The 13252-nt window shown below is 41.7% G+C and overlaps 1 protein-coding gene across 4 annotated transcripts in view; it reads left to right on the top strand.

Moving 5' to 3' along the window:
• Positions 1 to 824: 824 nt before the first annotated feature.
• TEK (TEK receptor tyrosine kinase) overlaps positions 825 to 13252 on the top strand; it is a 118101-nt gene continuing 105673 nt past the window's right edge. For 2 of the 4 annotated variants that reach the window (XM_047767538.1, XM_047767536.1), the window contains exon 1: positions 923 to 1324. In XM_047767538.1, coding sequence (XP_047623494.1) covers positions 1273 to 1324 — 52 coding nt within the window. In that variant the 5' untranslated portion in view covers positions 923 to 1272. Of the gene's footprint in view, positions 1325 to 13252 lie in introns of all 4 variants that reach the window. The other 2 variants (XM_047767537.1, XM_047767535.1) reach the window with 2 other exon arrangements.

The raw sequence follows: 13252 nt of genomic DNA, 5'->3' as shown, positions 1-13252 counted from the left end.
TGCCTGGAAACATCAATTGGTTCGCGACATCATTGCTGATGTGATAAAACCTGAGATAGAAATTAGGCAACACTAGCAGCAGCTGCCTTTTCCTGTGGTGAGTAGGAAGAGGAGCAGACAAGTCTTACCTCAGGCACGAAGGTGGATGATAACTGGAGTATCGGTCTCTATGCTAAAGTCATTATCTGTATTTTGGTGAAATTAAAATCTGGATAAATTTAGGATCTCCAGTCTCATTGTAGGTATGATTTTGGCCTATGTACTCTCTCTGCTCTTATGGATAATATTTTTATCCCAATCTAATCACTTATAGTACTTGGTTTTCACACAGGTTATTTTAAAATTGGAGGTGTAATTTTCTTCTAAAATTGAGTTGGCCAGTAACCATGGAATCCCTCTTAGTATTACTAAAACCCGTCTTTGCCAAGTTCTTTAAGAAATTAGATCATCTTCAGATGAATTGTTAACACAAAATTAACTCTATAGCCAGTAGCATGGATATGTTTGGGCTCGTGGCCAACGAATAAGCCATCTGTGTGAAAGAAAACAGGCCAACAGCTTTGGAATCTGGTCTTTGTGGCCGCGTTGAGCATTGACCTCACTGGTAATTACCCAAATTAATTGCTTTTTGGGTTATGTTCTCTCATCATGAAAACTTCTCTTCCCAATTCAAACCATGTGGTTAAAGCAAGAAAACAAAAGCCAAAACTGCTCCCCACACCCAAAAGCCCCTTCTGTCAGGGCTCCTAAGTAAACCCGGGAGAGCTGTTAGAGGGCCGAGAAGGGCCGGTCATCAGTGCATACCATACATAGGTGGAGGGCTTGTTATTCTCAGTTTCCCGCCTAAGAGAGGATACCCCTATTGTTTCTGAAAGTGCTGACCAGGACCCACACTTCCAACAAAATTCCTCTACCCCTGCAACAGCAGCAAAAGCAGCAGCAGAAGAAACGGCAATAGATAAGTGTTTTGATGAATTGCAAGATGGATAGGGCTTACAGTGCCCCCAGTCCTGCTGATACCAAATGCCTTTAAGATACAGCCTTTCCCATCCTAATCTACAAAGGAAACAGGAAAAAGGAACTTAAAACTCCCTGTGCTCATACAGAAATGAGACTGTGACAGCCGCTTCTGTGCTGTTCCTTCTTGCCTCTGACTTGTAAACAAGATCTAGGAGAACATGCGGATGGAAAGTCAGAAAACTCTGCGTGTTTGAAAGATCCTTGGGACCTCATGCACATCTGTGGAAACTGGATGGAGAGATTTGGGGAAACATGGACTCTATAGTCGGCTTAGTTCTCTATGGAGTCAGCTTGCTCCTTTCTGGTAAGGTTTGGTTTTATTATTTCCTTTCCTTCTTTCCTTTTTTTTTTTTAGAGAGTTAATAATTCTGGGCTCTCTCACCAAGGCTTAGTGCTGGTTAACAAGAGGCAGCTGTGACACAAGCGCTGTTTCTCTTCGATTCTCCATTTAACATACGTAAAGACTGACCTGAAAAGTCCTTGTGGTGTGAACTGATTTTTCTAGGGTTCCTCTTCTGGGTTATTGCCCCCTGTGTTACCATGACTCTGTGAGCACTGAGTGGGTCACCTTATTTGAAGAGCTGTGCTTGCTCTGGTACATTATTTTACTGTTCCTCATTCTGGATTGTTTCTTATTCTATAAAAAATGAGAAACCTGGCTTTACCTGCTTCAAAGAAAATCTTCGGTCATTAAAAAAAAAATTTATGCTGGGAATTATGGGAGCCCACTTAAGGCATTTTACAGATTGTCATTTTTAAGAATGAAATGCTTTTCTATAAGGATTTTGTATTTGCATTCTATTTTAATTAAAGCAGGCAAATGCTAGACTTTTTTTTTCTTATAGTTGGGGTCAGGTAGAATAGCACTATATAATTTTTGTCTTATTTAAAAAAATATATTTGGCCTATATTACTTCATACAGTCTTTATTGGCTCAATGAAGAAAAGTTTAGGCAGTTACCCAGATCACTGGGCAAAGGAGAATATCAAAACTTGTGGGTTTAAGGAATGGTTGGCCTGAATGTTTTTTATTTGGGGTTTCTGTTGCTCAGATTCTCTAGATGGCGGCGTGTCTCGTAGTTCCCTCACCCTACGGGATGCCTATGGTGATACTGAAACATGAAATACAAATCACAATTATAATGGCCATCAATCTCCCCCACTTCAGTTTGAAAGCATTCTAATTATTGTAATGAGTAGAATTGATATAAGAAATGAATTTGAGAAAATCTACTGAACTTGGTGGTATGGGCTATATTAATGGAATTTGATTCAAGTATGCATAAGTATCTACTTTTTATTATTTGATATTTTTATATTTTGTAGTTATTATTAAACACTGAAAAATTAATCCAATAAGATAACAGACTTGCAATTTGTTTATAGCTCTTCAGTTTGTTTTCAACAATCAATTATATTGAGGATTTAACAATATTTTTTAAGACTAAGAATATGTAATATAAGCTGCTGAAAATGAAAGATCATATGAGATACTTTCAGTACTTACATAGAAATTGATTATATTAATGTAGAAATTGTGTTGATTTCTCCAACAATATGCACCTTTAGACCAAATAATTATCATAATTCAATTTTCAATTAGCTTTTTTTCTGTGTGACATTTATCAGTGATGTGAAATCTGGAACTGATTCTATACCAAGGATTATAGTAATGCAAACCCAGGGACCTACAGTTGCATACTTTTTAGGTTACATAATAAACATACACAGAATTTTAATTCATCTTTTTTCCGCATAGTGACTATATTGTAGCACTTTGCAATACAGGTTTAGAAAAGCTGTCCTAAAATTAAAAAAAAAAAAATCTGTAACAAAATAGTTACTCTGTATCTAAACCTTAGTTCCCTGAAAGCAGAGTGCTAATTTCAGCAGGGAGAGGCCCACGGAGAGAATTTTCATGCTCTTGTTCAAAAGAAAGGGTAACCCAGTAAAGCTGGTTTCTGGAGTAGGTCTGTTATACTAAGTCCTAACTTACATTTGCCATCTAAGCCTGTGTGAACATGAACACCAAAGGTTGATAACTGCAACAACAAGAATCCAGCATGTTTATGTCTATGGCATAGGATCCCATTCTTCAAATCAAACTCTGTTTATAGACTCAGTAAAGGGGCAAGGGGCCCATGACTTAAGTCTTTCTCTCTAGTCCAGTGGGTTGTTCCTCATTACTTTTTTATGAACAAATAGAACTGCGAAGATGTCACATTTTCCTCATTGAAGGTAACTCTGGATGGCAGATGCTAACCCATAACAGGGTTAGAGAAAGGATATAGTTTTTAGAAGGCTTCCCTCACATCCACCTAGATTCTGGTACATTTCTCTCCCAATTGAGAATCATGGGTAATACCAGCTCACAAACAAGTTCTGATAACCATACGAGATTTTCCCTACTCTCCCATTCTCTTCAAACCAGGCCTCTCTCTCTAAACTGTTGTACATACAGTAAAACAAAACAAACCACTCTTTTTGCTTTGATACTCTGATAGAGTACATCCTTTGTGCGCATCACTGATCCAGTGGGAAGTCTCTAGCAGCATGCCTTCATGCCTCCTTCCTGTCTCATTTGACATTTTAAGTAACAACCTGTATTCAAAGATATCTTGCCTAGTGTGGCAGAGGAAATTCAGTTATAAGGTCAGGGGAGTGGTCCCAGATGGACCTCCTAATTAGGCTTGATCTTGGAGGGCTAATGTCAAATCTGAGTAATCAAGGGTGGAGGTCTAGAAGCTGGGATCAGAGACATACCTGAAAATTATTCTCAGAGGGAAGGAGTTTTGGTTTCTTCACAGTTGCTCCCTCCTAAGCATTGTCTTTGTTGGGAGGTCTCAGCATTTCCCTTTCGGCCCTACCCTGGGAGAACTTCCTGCAAGAGTCTAATGCTTCTAAGACATCCCTCCAGGAGAGAAGGATTGTTCCAAGTTCATCACAGAAGGCTATACTCTATCCTCTGAGACATTCAGAGGAGTAGACTCCCAATTTTTCTGACACTATTGGTCCATCTCCTGAGGCTCTATTCCTAAAAAAAATATGTGTGTGATTGTGTCACCAGCTTATCCCTTGTAGATGATTTACTGATTAGAGTTTAAAATCAAGATTAAAATAGATTTTTCTAGGCTGAAAGGGTGGACCAAATCCAAAAGATACCATTTCAAAACAGATAAATGTCAAGTTATGCTTTGGGGTTCAGTAAATAGACTATGTATGTTTAATGTGAGAGAGACCTTGTTTGTTGACAGTTCTAGTGAATGATGTCCAAGTTTTGGTGATTCACAAAATTCACAAGAGCCAACATGTGCTTTACTTGTTAAAAAGGTAATACATAAGCTGTAACAGTTTGCATTAGTAAAAACTTAAAAGTCCAAATTAGAGATGGTAATCACTTTAATCTACTGCTCAGAGCACAAACATTGAACGCTGAAGACATTAAGAAATTTGACAGCAAATATAGTGGGCAAGCAGGAAGGTAAGTGCTTTAGAAACCTTGTCTTAGGGAAGGAGAGGTGAAGGAGCAATGTTTTTATGGGTTTTCGTATAGAAGACACCAGAGGTTGACATAGTATTTTGCCAGATCTAGCATCCAGGGGTGGAGGGAGTTGCACAAAAGAAAATTTTGGCTTTAGTGATGAAACCTTCTGAAAACTGGATCACTGTCCCTATAAGAAGTGAGCTCCCACACTGGGGAGGGTTCAGGCATAGGTTGGGTGATCCATAGTCTTTAGGAATGTGAAAAGAGGATCCTTTTCTACCATTTGTGGATCCTTACTGATTACTTAGCAGGTAAGGGGAAGGGTTCAGAAAAGCCCCCAAGATCTTTGCTCACTGAAATCAAACTGGATGTGTTTTCTGAATGTGGACCCAGAAGTAGTCACTTTACACTGAATTATAACATAATCAACATGCCTTAGGAGAAGAAAAAGCACACACCCTTGTGCTATGATGACTCTCTTTTGAAGCCACTGCTCTATGAGGTGGAGCTCATCAAGAAGGTGGGAGGAGTTAGGAGTATAGATTGTGAAGCTCAAGTTAGGTGACCATAGGACCATAGGCAAGTTATTTTGTTCCTCTAAAGCATGGTTTTCTCATCTTTTACCTATGAGAATGCTTTTTGCCCAGAGATAGTATAAGCATCAAGTGTGATAATTGCAGGTAAAGAAAGTAGCCAGCCAGTAAGAACTCTTAGTAAACGAAGCTGATGTAATCAAAAGAGAAGTGTTATTCTGAGGACCACTGTAATACTTAATATTAGGTAAAGACCTGATTAAACCCACTTTCATGAGTATATCTTTTGTGTTTCACACCTAAAGGAAAAAGCAAGGTTTTATATAATCTGTATTATATTATTTACTCCAACAGTAAAAAATAGAATTTAAAAATCAAAATAAATGTAAATGTCTAAAAACATAATGTCAATTTCATTAATTGCTAAATTTAGTATGAATAAAATTTAGTATTTGAAAATAATCTGTAGGTTAAATTTTCCTCACTTTGCAAGAACTACTAAATAGTAATGATTATTGCCAAAAATAACGACTTGTGCAGTTGATGAGTTACTCATGGCCAAATGATTTTAACACTAAGAAGATGAAAAGGAAAAGGGAAGAAAGAACTTCCCATCAGAGGGAGCAGGGGGTATGAAACAGCGGGGCAAGCTCTGGGAGGTTGAATAAGTCTGGAATGTGGGGGGAGGTATTGAATTTAGGTTGGGTTCAGATCAGGAAGGGCCCCATAGGCTATCTTAAGTTATTTGTACCTCTTTGTGTACGATGTAGGAACTTAGTATGGTGTTTATTCTATCATTTCTGATTTATGACTTGGAAAATCCACTCTGATAATGGTGTAGAGCATGGATTGATGTGCCAGAGACTGTAGGCCTGGACCAATTTGACTTCCCAACACTCCAGGAAGGCCTGGTTGAAGAGAGGAATTGGAAGTGTTTAGGAGGTGAAACTGTAGGGCTTTGGTGATTGGTTGTATATTGGAGGTTGTGAGAAAGGGGAGAGGATAAGCATTGCTCCAGGCTTCTGGCTTGGGTAGTGGTGAATCATGGCACAAGGAACAGGTTGGTGATGGGCTAGGATGAAGCAAATCATTATTTTGTAAATATTGATTTTGAGTTTCACGTTAAAGGGGGATAGTTAGCAAAATTTTGCTCTCTGGGACTCAGAGGAAAAGAATTGAACAAGGGATTGAGACATAGAAATCTCTGTTGATGGTAAACTAAGCCATGGGCATGGATGTCTACCAAGATTTAAGTGAGAGGATGAGGAAAATCACATAGCCAAAAGTTCTATGAAGAAGCAGTCAGGGAGTTGGTATGAGAAGCAAATCCAATCAGATTCCTCTCCTAGGATATCAGAGTATCAGTGTTGTGGTAGCTAAGGAGGGAGAGAGTTTAAAGAAGGTAAGATGGGGACAGCAGAGTGACAGCCTCTGGGCTTAGTGTGGGGGCCCAGACTACAGGTGTGTTGTTTTACAGAGAGCCAGCTGCACTGATAGCTTTATGAAGCCAGAGCTGGAAGGGATGTCAGAGGATCAGCTGGCATCACTCCCAGCCTTCAGGAAAGGGAATGTCTAAAGTTGCCTCCCTTATTTCTGAATTTTAAACTGATAACCCAATTCCCACCGGTCTAGCCAGCGTATTCCTTACTTGCATTACACATGCAGAGGTTTTTTCAGACCGAGCCTTGCCTGCTTGCCTCTACATCCCTCCCCCAAGGCCTCCTTTGTCCTGACCATCCTCCTCCTGCTATCCCTTCCCAAAGCCTGCAGGGGCAGGTGTGGAGACAGGGATCTGCCAGATGAGCAGAGTCCTGACTCTTTTTAACACAGCTGGTTGTGAGAGCGGGGACATTCTCGCCTTGCTGTGCTATGTCTACCATGGAACACATGGAGCAAAGAGAACAAACCTGAAGATGAGCCAAAGGAGCCCATCAGGCAGCAAGCTGAGGGGCACTGTTGGAGGCACTGTTGGCTCTCTGCTGGTCACAGCCCCCTGCCTGGGGCTTGACCAGTGAGGTGTATATGGCAGTCACACCCATCTCAGCAGATCTGTCAGCTTTCCCGCTTTTGTTAGAGGGTGATATCATGCTTCCTGGGGGGAGCGCTGGAAGACAATGCCGGGCCACTTGCCTTCAGATACAGTGGGCGGAGTCAGGAAGGCAGTATTGACATTGCCGGGCCAGGGGGGTACTCACTGCTCCAGTGATCAGATGGTGAACCAGCTTAACCTTGGCACATAGCGCCTGGGTTGTGCAAGGCGTCTGGCTCCAGAGCCAAAGAGGACTCCACCCTGGGGACAGGAGTACTTCAGACATCTGGGAATCTGGGATGGGCTTTGAATTCTGATCCCTGTGTCAAAAACAACTGCAAAACAATAATAGTACCAGTAATAACAAAAATGACTGCCATAGGCTGAACATGTCTCTATGTGCCAAGTGTTTAACATGATTTGTACTACCTCACAATGATCTTGTACCATTATTGTTTGTTCTTTTTAATAGATGGTGAAATTGAGGCTCACAGAAGTTGAGTAACCTAAGGTTAAAATATAGTGGATATTAATTATTTTGGACTACCCGACATGCCTATTTTTCAAAAGCCTCTATGTTCTGTCCACTGTGGGACTGTCTGTCACTGGTCAGAGCACATGTTCATCTGATGACAACACTTGGTTCAGGTGAAGGAGCAGGGCCAGGTAGACTCCTCTCTGGGAATTGATGAGCAAGATGTCCTCTTTCTTTAGTGAGGTTGCTGTATACCTGGAGCTACCAGCTTCCTTGGGCACTTGAAGGAAGTTGATCTTTGGTAGGAGAGAATGAGGACCGTGACAGATGGAACAGAACCCAGACAGGTACTGTGAAGTTGTTTGAGCCCTGGGTCCAATGGTTTTATATGAGAGACCCCTCCCTGTTATGGGATCCACTTCGTTTGTTCTATTTTGAGTTGTTTTCTGTCTCTTGAAAATGAATAGTCCTGAGTGACCACACAATCTCAGTAGGAATGATGGAGGCAAGAGTTAAACTGAGAATTAATTGAACCCAAATCCTGGGCTCTTTAAAAAATGCTTCAGTGTGCTGTCTTCCAACAGATGTTTCATGGTCACCTCAGGTTGGTTCCCAGAAAATGAAACAGATAACAATACTTTTTCACGTAGTTTGGGGGAAAGATTTTTAAAAGATACTACTTAAAAGTACTTAGTGTGGTGTGAGTACATGATGAGCACTCAATAAAAATCAGATGTTCCAAACTGTTTCCTTATATATAAATTTTGGGGCACTTATGTCTCTTTATGCCAGTCTTTTCAAAGCACATCTCCAACCATGAGGGATGGCAACTCATATTCCATGCAGATGGAGCTCCCCAACTTCTATTGGTATAACTCAACATTGGTGCCCTAAGCCTGACCTTGTCTTAAGGACAAGGAGAGAAAAAACTGAGAGCTGTGCATTCTTGGAATTTTGCTAAAAATCTGGAGTGTCTGTTGGAGGAATTCCTTCCCATGGCCCTACCAGCTGGCAGGATGATGCTCCTGATTTTTCTCCTACCATCTCCCAATTTCTTTTCATAGGTCTTGACCATTCAGACTCTGAGTTGCTTTGCCCTAGATTGTTTCTACCTTATCTTTCCCAAATCTATTAATTCATAGTTCTTGAACATTTACTGTGGAATTGTCAACTCAAAGTGCAGCATGCTTCACTTCAGACCAAGCTCATTACTGGATTTTTGGACCCATCCTGGAGTATATGTGTATGCAGGTGTGTGTGACAATAGCTCTGCCCCCTTTTACCACCATCTTTCCTGTAAGTCCTCCTGCTCTTAGTCTCACTTCCTCTTTGTGTCTAGCGCTTCTTGAATCTGGAAAGCACTTTTTAATTTTCTGGTGTCACTTAAATACCCACCTATTTCACTATTCATTGTTACCACTGGAATCAAAGTGCAGGTTGGTGGTCGTAGTTAGTTGTGGCCAGCAGGTTTTCAGGGCTGGGCTTTGCCTACCTCACCAGGCTCTTCCCAGTCCCTCACAGTACATCACGGGTATATTCCAGTCATACTAGGCTCTTTTTGGTCCCCAAACCTACACCCTCAAGCCTCCAAGCATTTGTGTATGCTGTCTCTTCTGCTGCCCAGAATGCCCTCTTCACTTTCTCTTCTTCACCTATTTGACTTTGCGCTTTGAGGTTTAGCTGAAGTGTCATTTCTTCCAAGAATTCTTCGCAGACCTTCTTGTGTGGATTAGGGCCCTGCTTTCACCTGAATTCCACCAAAAAAATGTGGCCTGAGGCAAAGGCATGTGTGCAATTAGACTGTTTGGGAAATGATCCCAGGCAGCAAGAGTGAGGGACTAGGGGTACAGAAGCCCACAGCATGTATTATTGCGTTGGCTGCTGCTACAAACACCTGATGCTTCAGACCATCTGAGGAGCCTTATAAAATGAGACTCAGAACTATTCACCTAGGAAGGAAAAGGAGAAGCTTTCATCCATTGCTCTCCTCCCCTTCATTCAAGGGTCATAGAGATGTAAGAAGCTAATAAGTTACTGCTGGTGTCCTATGCTGTTGTGCCAGAGAAAGTCCCAGGGAGAAAGTAAGATCTCCTCCCTTGGGCTCTGGGTGAGCTACTGTGAGGCTACGCCCGTTCAGGGCTGCTGGAGGCCTGCTCAGAAGTGGCTGAGGATGCAGGTAGAAAAGCACTGGAGGAGTTCTCGTCATGGTGCAGTGGTTAATGAATCCGACTAGGAACTATGAGGTTGCGGGTTCGATCCCTGCCCTTGCTCAGCGGGTTAATGATCCGGCATTGCCATGAGCTGTGGTGTGGGTCGCGGACGTGGCTTGGATCCTGCGTTGCTGTGGCTCTGGCGTGGGCTGGCAGCTATAGCTCCGATTAGACCCCTAGCCTGGGAAACTCCATATGCCGCGGGAGCAGCCCAAGAAATGGCAAAAAGAGCCCCCCCCCAAAAAAAAGCACTGGAATGGGGAAGATTTGTATTGGTGCCCAAGAGGTGTTGGATACAGGCACCCTTGTGCTTGTGTTTGCCGTCACACTTAGAATATTAAATTATAGTTTATAGTTTACTTGATGGTTTGTCCACTAGGCTATGGGCTGTATTTGGCAATTCATATTCTCAGCGCCAGACATACTATGCTTGCAGGCAGAGAAACACTTTAATAAATTTAAATAAATGGTTTTGTATTGGATTAAATGTTCTGACCCAGTGCTTCCCTAAGTGTGTGACATATAATCCTGCTAGCCTGAAAGATGGTTCTATGTGGGGCTTGGAAGAATGTTTTTAATTGTTATATTATCTCTATATTGTGTATAGAGATATATGTGTATATCATATATGTGTATATCAATCATGTAATTTCATGAATATTCTGGCATTATATAAATGAGTGTTAATTCAAAGAGAATGGTTAATAGCATAATTGTACAGGTCTCATGTACACTCAGCAAGAATCATGAAAATGATGTATAAATTCAGTTTGAGAGACACTGTTCTAATAGACTGAAGGAGCTAATCCTTTTTAGAACCCTGTGTTTTGTGCATTCAAATGAAAATTAGACAAGTAATTTGGGCATGTAATTAATACATTTACCTCTTGGGCATATTGAACATTCCTCAAAAAAGGCACAGCTGTCATCCAGCAAACTAGTGGGCAATGCCTACCAGTGGAGGGACAGATAGGTTAGTTCTATGCTGTCATTCAAGATAACATTTATGGACCCCTTTGTATGTTCTGGGAATCTGCTAGGCATTGGAGGTACAAGCATGGTTAAGGGAGGAATCTGACCTCATGTGGCTTTTAGTCTGGTAGATGAGCAGCTCTGCTCTGTTAGAGGCAGACAGTGGACATTGGGAGCATCAAGGCTGGAGGGAGACATCCTGGAAGAAAATAGGGGTCTCACCAAGAGGGGTATATTTGAAAAGGAGTAGTAGGATTATACTTTGTGGAAAATTGGGAACCAAAGTGAGGAGGAGAGACATTCTAGGCAGAGGGAAAAGCATGAAAAATAAGACATGAGGAGTTTAAGAAATGTTTGTGCAGTAGTTTGTGTGACTACACTCTAGGGTACAGGGAATAAAACTGGGAGGATGGGCTGGGAAGAAGATGTCTTGGTTTGAGGTTGGCTGAGTGGGCAGGGATAGAGAACTGTGAGAGCTGATGGGATAAGGGATGAAGCTGTGTGACGAAAGGTGATTGCCCAAGAAGAGGATAGAGGGTAGATCTGGGAGCACCTGTGTCAAGGGGTGATATGGGTAGAGGAAGAGGAAACTGAAGGCATTCAGAGACAATCCAAAGAAGGAGAGAGTTTCAACGTCATCAAAATTTATAGAGTCAGGCAGCAGAGAGGCTGGCAATTAGACATTATTGCAAAGCACTTTTAGTGGATGGGCAAGGCTTGGTTTGAAGAGTAAGGGGGAGGTGAGGAAGTAGATTAAGTAAGCATAGATTCCTTTCTAAGTGATGTCCCATGTCATGGAAGGTTCCTGTCTCCATGTGCTTTTCTGTAGGCTTGATTATAGGGTGATCTGGTAGAAGGGGTAAGGTCCTCTCTGCCGTTCTTGGCTCCAGGTGCTAGGATGATATTTGAAGGAAGTAGGGAAGGACCACTTCCATCACAGACACTGTCCCCTTCTCATGGACGTTGTCCCCAAATTGCCTGAATTAGAGAATTATTTTTGTTTCACAATACATGATAATAGAGGTAGACAGAGGAGTCACACACTGTTACCTGGAGTAAGGAATATTAGAATGGTCAAAGGCTAAAAAATTATCTAGTCCAGTGTTTTGGAATTGTCTTCACAGAATATTAATCTAGGAGAATCATCAAATCCTTTTTTTTAATTGAGTATCATGTGGAGTTAATGTTCACTACTTCAAATGCTGATTTGATTCAACTTGCATATTTAACAGATACTGACACCTAGGCCTAGGGAGTTCAGCACTTTGCTCAGACTCGCTCAGATCATTGGAGGCTGTTTCTTCACTCTAATAGAAAGTGCAGAAGTGAATATAAATTAGAGCTTAATTTGGTCAGGTTTCCTGGACTTGCATTCCAGTCTTACCATTTTGTTGGTTAGTTGTTGCTATGTAACAAACCACTCCCAACACCCAATGGCTAAACCAACATTTATTATTCCTCACATGTCTTTGTGTGATTTGTGTCTTGGCTGATCTGTGCTGAACACAGCCCTGAGGTTCTGCTGCAGTTTGCAGCACCTGGCACAGCAGGGCTTCTTACTGCCAGTGTGTGGGTTGTTTGGGTGACTCTGCTCACATGTATCTCATTCTTCTTGGATCAGCAGATTACCCAGAGGGTGTTATACTAATGGTGATGTTAGAAACACAGGAGAACTAAGTAGAAACAAATAAACAAGTGAGTCTTTTTAAGGCCTAAGTCTGAACTAGTACACTGCTACTCCCAATGTCAAGGTCTGGCAACTAACTATGCTCTGCCAATGATGAGCCCAAAGTGAGGGTGTTGATGCAAGGAAGCTTGAAGAGTTGGGGCCAACAATTTGATCTACTACATCCACTTGTGCTGTGGTGCAACTTACTTGACTTCATCTGTTAAATAGGCATCATAATGGCGCCTACTTCTTGGGGCTTTTTTGGGGGATGGGTAGTAAATGAATTAGTTAATGTAAACCATTTAGAACAACACTTGAATTTAGAAAACCCCAGGTAAATGTTAATATTGTTACTAATTTTCTCTACCCACTCATTGCCACCCATGCATGAGTGAGGATATTTGGGGTCTTTGGCCCTAGAGAGGCTATGGAAGAGTTAGGGTTGACTTTACCAATTGGCTGTTGATCAGCTGTTCTCCACCAGCAGAAGGGCTCAAAGGAGAGACCTTCTGAAGATCCCCCAAATTGCTCATTTATAAATTCCTTTCTTTCTCTTATAAGCGCTTCTAAGGCCTTTGGCAGCATGGGCTGGCTTTATGCTGCCTGGTTCTCCCAGCCCCCTTCCTGCTGTATATCTCATACCCAGAGTCAGCAGTGCTTTTCACACAAACCATCTGCCAAGAGGTGTGGAACTGGAGCCAGAAATAGAAGACAGCTATAGAAGCTTGGCCATATTCGGAGGCCTGTAGTAATCTCACGACAGTCCTAGACACAGCTCTGACCACTGAGTGACTGTAGAGTACATAAACCGTCAGCAGAGTGTGATTCCAATGTGACTAATATATAAATTCTGCCAGCTG

The sequence above is a fragment of the Phacochoerus africanus genome, chromosome 2 (genome assembly GCF_016906955.1).
Source record: "Phacochoerus africanus isolate WHEZ1 chromosome 2, ROS_Pafr_v1, whole genome shotgun sequence".
NCBI lineage: Eukaryota > Metazoa > Chordata > Mammalia > Artiodactyla > Suidae > Phacochoerus > Phacochoerus africanus.
The sequence above is the reverse complement of the archived record's forward strand: the minus strand, read 5'-3'. Positions and strand labels throughout refer to the sequence as shown.